Genomic DNA, 12,961 nt, shown 5'->3' on the forward strand with positions numbered 1-12,961 from the left:
AGCAGGAGAAGTAGACTACTGCTATGGTTTAACCGTATTTGTGATGCCTATCTTTGCTAATATATTTCACAAATGGGCACTGTATCTTTTCTTATTACCAGCAGGTAATAAGAAAATTATTAAATTAGAATCTCACATATAATGTGAGATTCTGCTTTATTTGTTTGTTAAAAAATGTAAGCAGTTTATAGGAAATTGTAATGATGTAAAGTATATCTGTATTTCTTCTTAGGTTCTTTTCAATGTATCAGTTACAATGAAAGGATGTGACACAACCGGAGGAAGAAAATATGCAATACTTAAGCCTATTGGTTTCAATGAAACCACCATCATTAATGTACAGAAAAGCTGTGCGTGTCAGAGTGGAGATAGTGCAAGGCAGAAAAGAGTGTGGGCTGATGAAACTTTTCCTGATGGCAGACAGCCCCATTGCAGTGACAACGACTGTAGCTCTCATGGGGATACGGTTCATTCTGAGAGGTGCAGGCAACACCCGAACCAGCCAGTTTGCAGTGGTCAAGGAAATTGCATAGATGGAAAATGTTTCTGCTACAAAAACAAGCTAGGCAAGGTGTACGGCAAGTACTGCGAAATGGATGACTTTTCCTGCCCGTATCACCAGGGAAACTTATGTTCTGGTAAGCTGCTGAATTAATGTCTGTGCTTTGTTTCTCTTTTGTTTTGTTTTCTGAGACTTTTAAGTTAATCTTATTATGGAAAAATGTGATTTAGTCAGTATCACTGTCTCTACCAGAATATATTATTTCCCCTCAAACATAATTTTTGAAGTATTTTTAAATCTGTTCTGCTGTCCTGCCTCCTTTCATTTCACTCTACACTGACCAATTTGTGAACTGAGGGACCAATTTTTTCTGCTACAGTAGGATAAATTGAGAGTAATACTAAGGGCTTTGGCAGAGTTTCTTTGGTTTTGCTCTGTTGGTGACTGTGAACTTTACATAAAATGGAGAGAAATAATGTTACCTAATTCTTTAAATACTTCATTTCAACACAAAGAATTATGGTTCGTGTTCTCAACCTTCTTCTGTAGCCCAAAAACTTTGTGAATTTATTTCTTAACCTAAGCAGACCTCTCAAATTTGTGAGCTCACAAAGCCTGAGATGTGGTGGAAGAAGAAACAGGGAAATTTTTATCTAAGAGGTGTTGGGGTCTCTCATGTGTGATGGAGTCTCCTGCCCAAGGAGTATGCCCCTTGCTGGAATGCAAAGCCTTGCACTGAGATGCCCTATGATTCCTTTACCTGCCTTTTGCCCAGCCCAGGCAGATGAAGGGGCAATCTATCCTCTATCCTCACCGCCTCTTTGGGGATCCCATGCAACCATCTCCCTGTAGCTTGTGTGTATGGGTCCCTGGATCACAAGAAAGGCTATTGCAGTGTGTGTGAAACACATACTGCTGAGGCATAGCTGGGGAGATCTCAAGAGATTCGCTAGACCTGCAAGTGCTTTATGTGCTGTTTCTGTATTTCCTAAAGGTGTTTTCCCACACTGTAAAACTGTGACTAAACATTGCCAGCATGTCAATTGTACACCTGCCTAAGTGTATTGCAACATGAAAAACATATGGATTTTGCCCTAAAGCTCTCACTTCTTTGCCTGGAAAATTATAAAGGCCACCAGAGGTTCTTTGTAGCCTTTGAGTCCTTGAGGGTGTGCATTTTAAGTTCTTATTACACAACCCACAGTTCATAAATAGAGCATAGCCACCTCTCCTGCTCAGTCATCTGTCCTCTAGAAAGGCAGAAAAGCATTGTTGTAATGGATGCTTCTGAAAATAAAAAGTAAAAAATAATGGCATGTGCACATGAACTTGATACTCCGTCCTCCCAAAAGCTTGCCATTTATATGAATTGAATGCTTTATTGCTACAGAGAAGTTTATTTATTTGGCTTGAAGACTACGTTCCTGAACGTTGTGTAATTTTTAATCACTGCTGCTTTCATCCAAGGCAACAGGGAAAATCCTAGTAAAATATTTTAGGATGAGATGAAGGTAGAAAGAAGCTTTTTCTCAAATAAGCAACAAACAGTCATAAATACATATCATGGTGACAACTTCAGCCAGATTTGTTAACTTAAAAAACTTATCAGCAAGGCATCAGCAATACAAACATATGCATGTAAAAACTGACTTTCTGTTTTCATAAAAGCATATGACTCAAGATTATCTGATGTTGTAGGTAATGGTGAATGTGAAGCTGGTAAATGTAAATGCTATGCTGGCTGGGAAGGGGACCGTTGCCAGTGTTCATTACAATCAGCAAAACAGTGCCTGAATTCAAAGGGCCAGATTTGCAGTGGAAGAGGAAATTGTGTATGTGGAAAGTGTGAGTGCACTGACCCAAGAAGCTTTGGCCGTTTCTGTGAATATTGCCCTGCTTGTAACAAAGCCTGTGAAGAAAACTGGTACGTCTCTTATGCTAGACTTGATGTTTAACTGTAACGTTGAAACCAGGAGGAATATTTCTGCTTGGCTAGATGTGTGCTGTTTTTCTTAGATGTTAGGCTGTAGGAAACTCAATCAGAATTCCTTGTGCTTCCCTGAAGAAGGATAGAGGTGTGGAAGAAGAGCTGTACCTGTGCACTATCACCACCATTGCTCAGCAGAGCAGGGCTGGTCTTACCCAGAGAACAGCATTCCCCACTACGCTTGGTTTTGGTGTGCTAATTCTAAGCCATGTCATTTTTCCTTATCCATTTAAGGAAGGGAAGGAAGTCAAAATCAGCAGCCAGAGGAGGGAAGAATTTAGACCATCCTGTTGGTGACACGCAGACTGGGGCTGACTTAAAGAGTAAATTAAACCCTGTCCTTAAGCTCTCCTGTTAGCACATGTAACCTCCTGCATCCCACAGTGGATAAGAAAGTGACAGATAGGCCTCTGTTGGAAAGGAAAATGCAGTAGAAATGATTGTGTATGTACGTTCATTTGAATAATAGCTCAGCTGGAGGGACAAGCTGGGCCATGTGTGAAAAGGTGAGTGCTAGGTAAAATGCAGTTAGCCCTGCTGGCTGAAATTTGTCCAAAGTCAAGCATGTGTCCCAATGAGACTGATAGGTAAGAAAGACTAAGACTGAACTAGAGTCTGTAATGGGAAGAGATGGTGCTAGACCCTCAGCTACTCCCCTGAAGAACACACATCACAAAGTGCAGAGCAGGGGCCGGATGGAAGTGGCTTGAGGCCAGTGAGACGCTTTACTTAATTACATCTGTCTGGTCAGTTCTGAGAAGTATCACAGGGATAAAATGCATCATCACATTTCAAAAAAATAATAGTAAATGTCGCAATGTTTTTACTAACAACAGGGAAACATTATGTGCAAGTGATGCATCAGCTTGTTGATACAATCTCTGAAAGGGGAGTGCAGAGAAAGACATAGGTTTTAATGACATTTCTCTTTCATAGGAATTGTGTTCAGTGCCATCATTCTAACAATGCATCTCAAGCTAAACTTGACCAGTGTAAAACCTCATGTGCTTACCTGTTGCATTACATTGACCAAACTTCAGGTATGTGGTATTTTCTAGGTAATTTTGGTAAGAGATGAAAATCTGTCAAGATTAATAATTGAATTCACCACTGTTACAATGTCTTTCAAAAGTGTGTCAGTATTATTGTAATAACAAAGCAGGAAAAAGGGAGCAATCACTCCTAGCTTCAGGGAAAATAAAAGATAAATAATAACAGGAAATGTAACTGGCAAGCATTGCTAAATAGACTTCCCAACTCCATGAGAAGTTACATCTAATAATAATGAATCCTGCCTGAGTAATGCTTAAAGAAATATTTATAAATCTCCATTATGGCGTTTGGGTGTTTTATTACTTCAGATATGTATACATAATTTGACATTACCAGAAATTAAGAATAATTAAATAATGCCTACCTCACTTTCAGCAATGTTTAAATACTGTTCAAGTATTTTTACTGTTCAAGAAATTGTGTTCAAGTACAAAATATATACATATATATATATAGTTATGAGGACTTTGAAAGACTAAAATATTTTTGATAAAATATTGTAAAGCTTAAACGCTCCACACTGCAACAAAAAATGGCTATTTTGTCACTTCACATTTTTCTCTTTTAAGGTTCATAAACGAGAAAACTAATTGAGAACACTTTTCTCTTGGGCTTCATATTAATTAGAAGAAAGCCAACTATGTGAGAGAAGTTGGCTAGTGAAAAGAGTACTGGACAAGTAATCAAGAAACCGTGTTTTCTTTCATATTTTGCCAATGATACGTGCTCTAATCTTGTGAAAATTAAACTATTTTGGCATCGCACACCTCCACAAATTCATCTTCTCTGTTTCAGCTGTAAACTCATCAGTTGGCAGAGAATTTATGGTGGCCAACACAGTGAAGCCTTACTCTTACTTTTATAGATTCAAAAAATAATATTTGACCATTTGGTCTTGATGAGCTTTGTTTTAATAGTTTGTGTATGGCAACTTATTTTCCCTTAACTTTTATCAGACTTGTGTTACATTTATGCCCTTTTAATATGCAGCAGACATAAATGTGCTTGAGGAATGTGCAGATTCCTTGTTCTTGGCTTTTCACTTGTGTTTTCCTTTCATTGCAGAATGTTTCTCTGGACGAAGCTACTTCAGAGTGTTTTCCATAATCTTTATAGTTACATTTCTGATTGGGTTGCTTGTTGTACTTATCATCAGGCAGATAATTCTGCAGGGGAATAGCAATAAAGTTAAATCTTCAGCTGATTACAGAGTGTCTGCAACAAAGAAGGTAATTGATTTCCGAGCCATCCTATTCAGTAATATTTTCTTGCACATAAAAGTTAGCTAATTGTTGATAAAAATTGTATCTTCTCCTTCAAGGATAAGATGTTTTTGCCTACTGTTTGTACAAGAACAGTAACATACAGACGAGACAAACCAGAGGAAATAAATATCGACATCAGCAAGTTACGATTAAACGAAACTTTCAAGTGTGAATTCTGAAGACTGTGTGTTTTCTGCAAATTTCTATTTTCATCATTCTCAATTTTTTAAAAATTACCACTCTGTCAGAGTCTTGACTGTTGCTGTTTGTTTTTGTGTCATGCATTTTGTTGGATACTGTAACAAAGTGACATGTAAGCATATTCACATAATGTGACTATGTTTGAACTATAGCTGCTGTATTTTTTTATTTTTTTTATTTTTTGGAAGAGGAATGTGCGTTACTACTGTTCAGGAACATTAGTGTTGATGTAGCACTTTAATGTATTCTAATTTATTTAGTTCTGGCATAGAATGTAGATATGAACAGGTCTGACAAAGCACTGATCTCGCTGTACATGTAGCTAGTACTGATATGCTCTGTAGGAATGGACAAAGCTGTGACTGAAATATTAACGTTGCTGTATGTTATAGCAATAGGTGAAACTATTCAAATGCTCTTAAATAGAGTAAATGGTACTTTTATAGTTCTCTCAGTTGACTAAATTCCACTGATTTGTCTGCTTTAGCCTCTTAGCTTTTCCTCGTTACTTAATAAAAATGACTGGATTAAATGAGTGCTTAGTTACTGGTGTGTGTGCATAGTAGTGTGTGTATACACACGTGAACACACAGATAAATATATATATATAGTTTTTTATGCATTATGTCACTTAAAGATAATTTATATCTGATAGAGAGAAATTTTTAGCTTTTTTATTTGTTTCAACATAAAAACTTTTATATGAATTTTAAGATATTTGAAAAACTAAGTGGATACAGAAAATGAGAGTTCCTCTGTCCACCAGTGTCATGCTACAGTGATGCCTACATAGCATCACTGCTGGACTCACTTCGCCTTTGGAGCCAGCAGCATCAACTCCATTGCAATCAGATAAACTGCACCAGAGATGTGTTTGGTTTGCTAGCTACATGTCAGTGTTTTGCCAAATGAGGGCTTTGTTCTTTTTGTATGTCAGACATAAGTCTGTTTTTACATACGTGCTCTTTTTTCTAAGTAAATTAGTTGGCGGGATTAGTTTTCTTGAATTCTTACTTAACCACTTCAATTTTTGTGACTGTGCATTGAGAAATGTGTCCAGTGTGATGTGAAAAATAATCTGCAGTTTGAAAGAAGGTGAGGAAGACAGGAGTCATTTTCTCAAGAGAACACATTAATTGATTTAATAAATGTATGATTAGATTCTGCCTTCAGAGATGGGCAAAACTCTTCTAATCATAGTGGGACCAATATAAGCTGATCTGAGTGCAGAATTTGAGCTACAAGGTCAAACTGAAGCATTTTCTTACCCTTGAAACTGGCTGTAGCAGTAGAAAACGTGTTATGGCTGTATGCTAATTGCAAGAGTCAGCTAACCTTTACTTACCTTAATTACTCTCCAAGACCCTAAGAAATTCTGGTCATTGTCTGTGAAATGTGCACTAAAATCTTGCTGGAAAGAAAAAAAAAATCATCTCATAAGATATTATGCAGTCATTTTAGCAATATTAATTACTGAAATATTAATCTGTAATCGCCATAGATAAGAGTAACACAAACAAAACAGGACCACTTTCTATGCAGTTTGGTAGAAATTAGTATGTATTAATATTTCATATTCAATATTTCTTAAATTCCTACTGAAATCTGAGTAATATAGAGGTGACAGGAAGGTAGGATGCAAAACAAATGAATATTATGTGAGTGTTCACAATGAATTTCTTGGGTCATGTGTCAAGTGAGGGACTGAGAAAAATAAAAACAGGAGCAGTGGTCTTTCAATTAAACTGTCATAAAAGGTTTAGATTTTAGGGCTTTTTTTTTTTTTTTTTTTTTTTTTTAATATTTTTGAACTAACATATGAAATATTTCTGAAGCAATCCTCAAAGAAGTCCCCGAACTTTCGACCATTCAGCTAAAAGTAAAGGTCATCCTTACACTGACCCTGGTTTTACTGATTGCTTCATTGTAACATCTTAGTTATAAATTAATTCTGTCTGAAGATTTGCTCTGTAATGTATTAACTATACCTTGAACTTTCCTTTTCTTTTTAAAACGCATAGAACCATTTTCCTCCCGTGTAAGTTAACAGACTCTGAGCCATTGGTATCAGTGGAATTAAGATAAAAGATCTGCAAAGGTTTGCTTACTATTGTCCTTGTCACAATTCGGTAGTATTTTTAGGCAAGTAAGAAACAAAATCTCTGATTTTCTGTTTCACTTAGCAAAACAAAGCAAAGAAATACAACCTCACTCAAGAATATCTGAGTGTTTAACAAAAGGCTAACATGGTTATGTTCTTTAAACAATTTGATACAGTTTTTTTGAACAGAAAAGATTCCTCAGCATACGTTTCTCATTACAGCTCTTAAGCTACTTACTGAAGTGTTAGCTATTGTTTTGTTTTTTTCTCTAGAAATTATTTTTTCTCTGTTAGAGGGAGTTAATTGTGCGGGTAGGGGACAATGGGACTGGGGTCTTTGGGGGAGAAAGATCTGATCTGTATCGCCCATCATCCAGACGTCACATAGCTGCCAGTCTTCTCCTGTAGCACTTTGTTGGCATTGCAGTGCTGCCTGTGAAGGGGCATGGCCAGTATTTCCTTATCACACACCTGCCTGAATGTTTCATGTGCTCTGGTTGCATTGAGCAGTCTTGCAAGACAAAATTGCAATGTAAACTGCTTGCTGTCCTAAGGCAAAAAAAAATATATATATTGAATATATATAATTTTTAAGGCCTTTTCTTGCATCTCACTCAGTGTTTTGCTGTATTGTGGAGGGAGCTAGTGAAAAAGAATAAGCTGCTGCTAATGTGACAGGTCAAGGCTTTTATAAGGCCCATGGGGAGCCTATATAGAGCAGGATCCTTGGGAGGAGGCTTTGTTTCTGGGGATGGAATCTATCCATGAGAAACTCTGGCTTTACTTGGTACTTGTTTCGCTCTGCCTTTGACCATGTTTTTCAGAAGAGCTGCTGCAGGAGATGAATAGCCCAACAAAAGCCTCACTATTTAGGGAGCTGTGTTCCCTCAGCACATGACCTTAAATGAGAAAGCAGCCTGTAATTCACAAGGAATTTCCTCAGCAATTGCAGAAGGCCTGTGCTTCCTATAGTGCTTAGATATTACAGACAAATTAATTCAGATTAGTTTTCAATGTATTGTGCGTCAAAGATGCTAGTAAAAATAGGTGGGAAAAATCTATCCTCAGAATAGCACATTTCAAACTTTTTAAATAAAACTTCTTATACTACAATGCTTTAAAAATGAAAAAAAGGTCAAATGATTTGACCGCATGCCTATACCCAAAAATATACAGACAGATACTCAGACAGCACCTCATAACTGGTTAGCACGATTGTTTTTAGATTTCCTCTGAGACAGAGCATCTGCATGACTCTTCAAAGCAGATTTGTTAATGCTAAAAATCTGTGTGTATAATTTTTAATTATAATTCCACATTATTTTTACCATTTATCAATTGTATAACATTTTAGAAGTGACACTATTATGCAGTTAAAACATACATCTTCAGATTTTTTTTAGACTCTAAAATGAAGAAATACTATGCATTATTTCCAAGCATCATGAGCATGTTAGTAACATCACTGCAGATGTGTGTGGGAAAATAGATGTTTCATCCAGAAAACGTGCATATGGTATGTGAGGAATTTTCATTGTGCCCAGCTGAAATTCCCTTATGTTCACAAGCAGTGTTTCAAGTGGACCTTAAAAAGGAAGGACATTTGTATAGGCATAGTTTACATTTTATCCATTATAATCAACTGGATTTATTTTTTCCTCTCTATGGTGTCATGAAAACCTGCTATGTAAAGTATTCTTCAGACTGCAGTGGACAAAATTATTTTCCCAGTCTGATCATATATATTTGTTTCCTGTTTAGTGTGCATACTTAAATGTACACATGTTGCAAACGGAGAGTGAACATGTGAAGCAGCTTCAAGCAACCCTTAGTCCATAAGGAATAGTGAAGCCCAGAACAGAGAGGTACTACTGCTTTTGCAGTGGGCATCCCAAGCAGACACAAGGCACCTTACAGTTTCCTGTAGCGTCCCTACAGAGATGGTGCTCTGAGATCATACTGCTCTAGGTGTCAGGGCAGGAAGTCTTTTCAGAGCAGGCTGGCTGGGCAGGGGTGACACTGTTTCTGTCCTGTATTTCCAACGCTTGTCCACGCATTGGAAATACATAGTGTACAGTCTGCAGTCCTCAGCTCTACAGGCTTTTTACATCTTTACTCATCAAAAAATGCTTGCATTTAATCTAGAAAGAGACAACTGGTGCCAGTAAGTACTGTAAACATGGATGCTTCAGGCCTTCTTGAGAGCTTCTGAGAATGCTTTGGGCATCTACCCGTTGACTTCAGCCCAGCCCCAAGATCTGCACTTGCCAGCCTTAAGTCAAGTTTTCTGTAGCCAGGAAAGGGCACTTCTCATAGAGACATTAATGCTGAACGAGTGCTGGGTGATGTTTACTCTGCTCTATGAGGGAAACATAGTGCCAGTGTTCTTGCTGTCCACTTGAAACAGAAGAGCAAGATTTATTTAAGCAGAAATGGAGCAATAGTTAAGAGCAACATTACTTTTCAATGATGATCTTGACACTGCTCAGTGCACAGAATCTCATGGATAGCACAGAGTTGAAATTCACGGAGAGGAAAAAACAGTTAAAAGTAGCCAATGTGAATGTATTTTATAATGAACCAAATCAGTGGGATTTCACTGAGTGCAAGCCAGCTCAGAATGATTGGTCTTTCTGAAAACAAATATGTAAATAAAAGTTGAAACAAAATAAATACATAAAAGTAGTACATTCTTCAGTTTAAGAAATGCTGCTCTGGAATGCATTTTCTCTGTTTCCTTTTCTGCATGTACTGTCAAAAAAAAAAGTATACCTCCTTTAAAAGAAAAAAGTTTTGAAATCTGGCATTCATTAAAATAATATCTCTATCCAAATGCTAACTTCTCATCCTTATACCTATATTGTGTTTGAGCTCTTCCAGTTATATTTTGAAGGGAGATGTTGAAAGATGAGAGATTTGTTTGGAAAGTCATTTGTGTTAGAAGAATTCAGTGTGCTAACATCTTCACTTTTACCTACTACTGCTTCAGAACCTAAAGATATGTTAAAGTGTCTTATTTAGCAATGGTGTGACAACTATTAAAAATACTACAGTTTTAAACTTTCTATTTAACATATACTACCTTTTGTAAAAAATATATACAGATAAATAATGTTTCTCTAGATTTTATGCATAGAGAATGTTAGTAAGGGAAAAGGTTTTAAATAAATTTGTAACTTCTTACTGTCCATTTTCCATTTTAAATGATACTTTTAAATGATACTTTAAATCACTACTTTTGTTTGTCTGGAAATATACTGAATATTTTATTATTTAAAATAGTATACTTTTATAGCTGTTTATTAATTTCAGTTGACTACTAACTTCTATTTTGATATTTATTAATGAGTTGACACTGTAGTATATTGAGATGTTTATTTTTCTATCAGAGCTGTAACAACTATGACATAGCATTATTTTAATGCAACATCATTGTACTTGCTCTCTAAAAAATAAAATCGATATTTAATCCATACGGAATTTTCATATTTTTAATGCCTAGGATATTTGTGATAAGGAAGAGATCCTCACCTCTTTAAGAAGTAAAGCATTTTCATTAAGATGTATGTACATGTCCAGAAGAGGAATTATATGATTACAGTGTTTTTAAATGGAATAATACTGGGTCAGGAGAGATCAGTCTAAATACAAGGAATACCAGTTTATCAGTTGCAGACAAACAGATGAATGCACAATTGGGATGGGCTTTGAGAATCTGGGGAGTCAGCAGTTTGGGAGTGCAGCTGGTTTGCCTTGCCCCACTCAATTGAAATATGAATGTACCAGGAGGTGTTACCAGTCTATTGGAGACAAGAAAATACTCCATGGAGAAATGTGATCTATATGTTATGAGTAGGCAGTTACAGCATCCTTCTGCTTTGCAGTGCCTTGGTGGTAGAGGTGTTACTGCCATAGAAATGGCAGTTTCTTGTAGATGCCTCATCTATGCCACTCACTACAGACCTAAGTTGCTTTATGAGTACTGGTGAAAACACTTAAGTTTTGGAAGGGTTACACACCTTCTGTTTTTCTGCGGAATTGGTAATAATGTATGCTTTACACAATGCCATAAAATTTCTCATAAAAAGGACTTCAGACATTCTGACAATCAAAATTTGCGCTGCAAGATATATGATGCATCAGAGACAGCTGTGACACTAAACCACCTGACAACACCACTGGTAAAACCAGTTGTAGGACTTCTCTCATGTGAAGGAAAGCTCATGCTTCTAAGAAGACCCAGGTTTTGCTCTGGAGAGCAAGAGAGAAGTGGAATCAAGAGATGACTGATATGTTCCCGGTCATTAAGCCACTTAGTGGCCACACCCTAACAATATACAATAGAACAGAAAACATTGGGAAAAGGTGTACAGCAAACCTAGAAAGAAAAATTAGATAGATACGTACATATTATATAAACACATCTATCTATATGATAGATGGCAATCTGTGCATCTTGGTTACTTTTTCTGTTGAAGCAATGAACATAATCCCAATATAAACCTGATGAGATGGAGGCTAAGGAATTTCCTTTCACAGAGGAAAGAGATACATAAGCATTTACTAACACAAAGAGCAAGCAGTCCCACAGAGAAATACACATTTTCCACAGCAGCTCTTTATGGAAGGAATGAATGCTGTCAGCAACTTGCAGTAAACATCAGCCTATATCAGACATAGAATTTAAGCATGTATCTTGAGCTACAGACATGGTGTTCATTTTTTCCATTTGATATGTAAGCTCAAAGTCAGTGTTAACACTAACCTTAAGTCTCTGATAGACTGGCACCAAACAGTGCTGCACACCTTATATATTGTGGAATGATGCTAAGTGATCTGTATGAAGTCTTCCTTCCTGTGAAATCTGGTAATCAGAACATACCTGTATATTTTAAAACATCCAGGTAACGGTAGGGTTTTGACACAGGCATCGTTGTATTTATCCAATTTCCATTCACATCCATGAAGCTGTCAGTCAGGGCATGACAGTGCTCTAGTTTGGCTGTAATGTAATGCAACTGCTATTTTGTTGCAGATACCATTGGCAAGAAAAAGGCTTGCTGCTCAAGCACTTCAAAGAGGAAAGAAACCTAAGTTACAGCCTCTAAAGCCGGAGGAGGACAGAGATCCTGATTTCAGCCACTTTTTTGACACCAGTCATGTAGGTGCACACTATTACAAAATTTCTCTGCCTGCATGCTTCCTATTGTGGTAGGTGCAGAATTTGATGTGATATACAGAGAGGATGGGAGGAGGAAAGTTCTGTGTTAGGGACTGCTGTAAGTTATCTGCTCAGCACAGAGGATTGAGTGAAGATCTGAGTATGCATGATGACAGCCAACGTCAACGATTAGTATCATGAATAAAAACTTTGTTAATAGAGATTTTAACTAGTGAGGAGTTAATGTGGGTGGTTTGTTCTCCTTCTAGGTCTACAACAAAGACAAGAACCTTGGAAACACATTCCTGCTACCCTGGGTTTAAAACCAAAGAGTTTAAATATATTGTATGAATTAAATAAAAAAACTAGTTTTACAGAAACCAAAATTGTCTGGAGCTGTGTTTAAAGCACGGGTATGCTCACTGCAGTTTATGGGTTTCTGACTGCTCATCTTATGCTTGGAAGTCTTGGGCTGATCAATTCTGACTGTTCAGAATTCACATGGCATAGACTTAGGTAATCTGATTGCTCTAGAGGGATGCAAGTCTGATTTATTAGTTCTAGAGAGGCCCAACATTATCATCTCCTTGTCCTTCCTCCTGAGGAAGTGGTGTTGGGTGGCAGAAAGCAGCGTTCCTTTCTTCATACCATTCATCATCTGCTCAGCCCAGAGCATAGCATGGCCTCTGGC

The 12,961-nt window shown here is 37.1% G+C and overlaps 1 protein-coding gene across 2 annotated transcripts in view; it reads left to right on the forward strand.

The window, feature by feature from the left end:
• ITGB8 (integrin subunit beta 8) overlaps positions 1-12,629 on the forward strand; it is a 46,611-nt gene extending 33,982 nt beyond the window's left edge. The window contains exons 10-15 of one of the 2 annotated variants that reach the window (XM_032182146.1): positions 233-638; positions 2,201-2,426; positions 3,426-3,529; positions 4,608-4,771; positions 12,145-12,270; positions 12,540-12,629. In XM_032182146.1, coding sequence (XP_032038037.1) covers positions 233-638; positions 2,201-2,426; positions 3,426-3,529; positions 4,608-4,771; positions 12,145-12,270; positions 12,540-12,593 — 1,080 coding nt within the window. In that variant the 3' untranslated portion in view covers positions 12,594-12,629. Of the gene's footprint in view, positions 1-232; positions 639-2,200; positions 2,427-3,425; positions 3,530-4,607; positions 4,772-4,863; positions 6,427-12,144; positions 12,271-12,539 lie in introns of those variants that run through there. The other variant, XM_032182147.1, reaches the window with a different exon arrangement.
• The last annotated feature ends 332 nt before the right edge of the window (positions 12,630-12,961 follow it).

The sequence above is a fragment of the Aythya fuligula genome, chromosome 2 (assembly GCF_009819795.1).
Source record: "Aythya fuligula isolate bAytFul2 chromosome 2, bAytFul2.pri, whole genome shotgun sequence".
In the NCBI taxonomy this organism is placed as follows: domain Eukaryota; kingdom Metazoa; phylum Chordata; class Aves; order Anseriformes; family Anatidae; genus Aythya; species Aythya fuligula.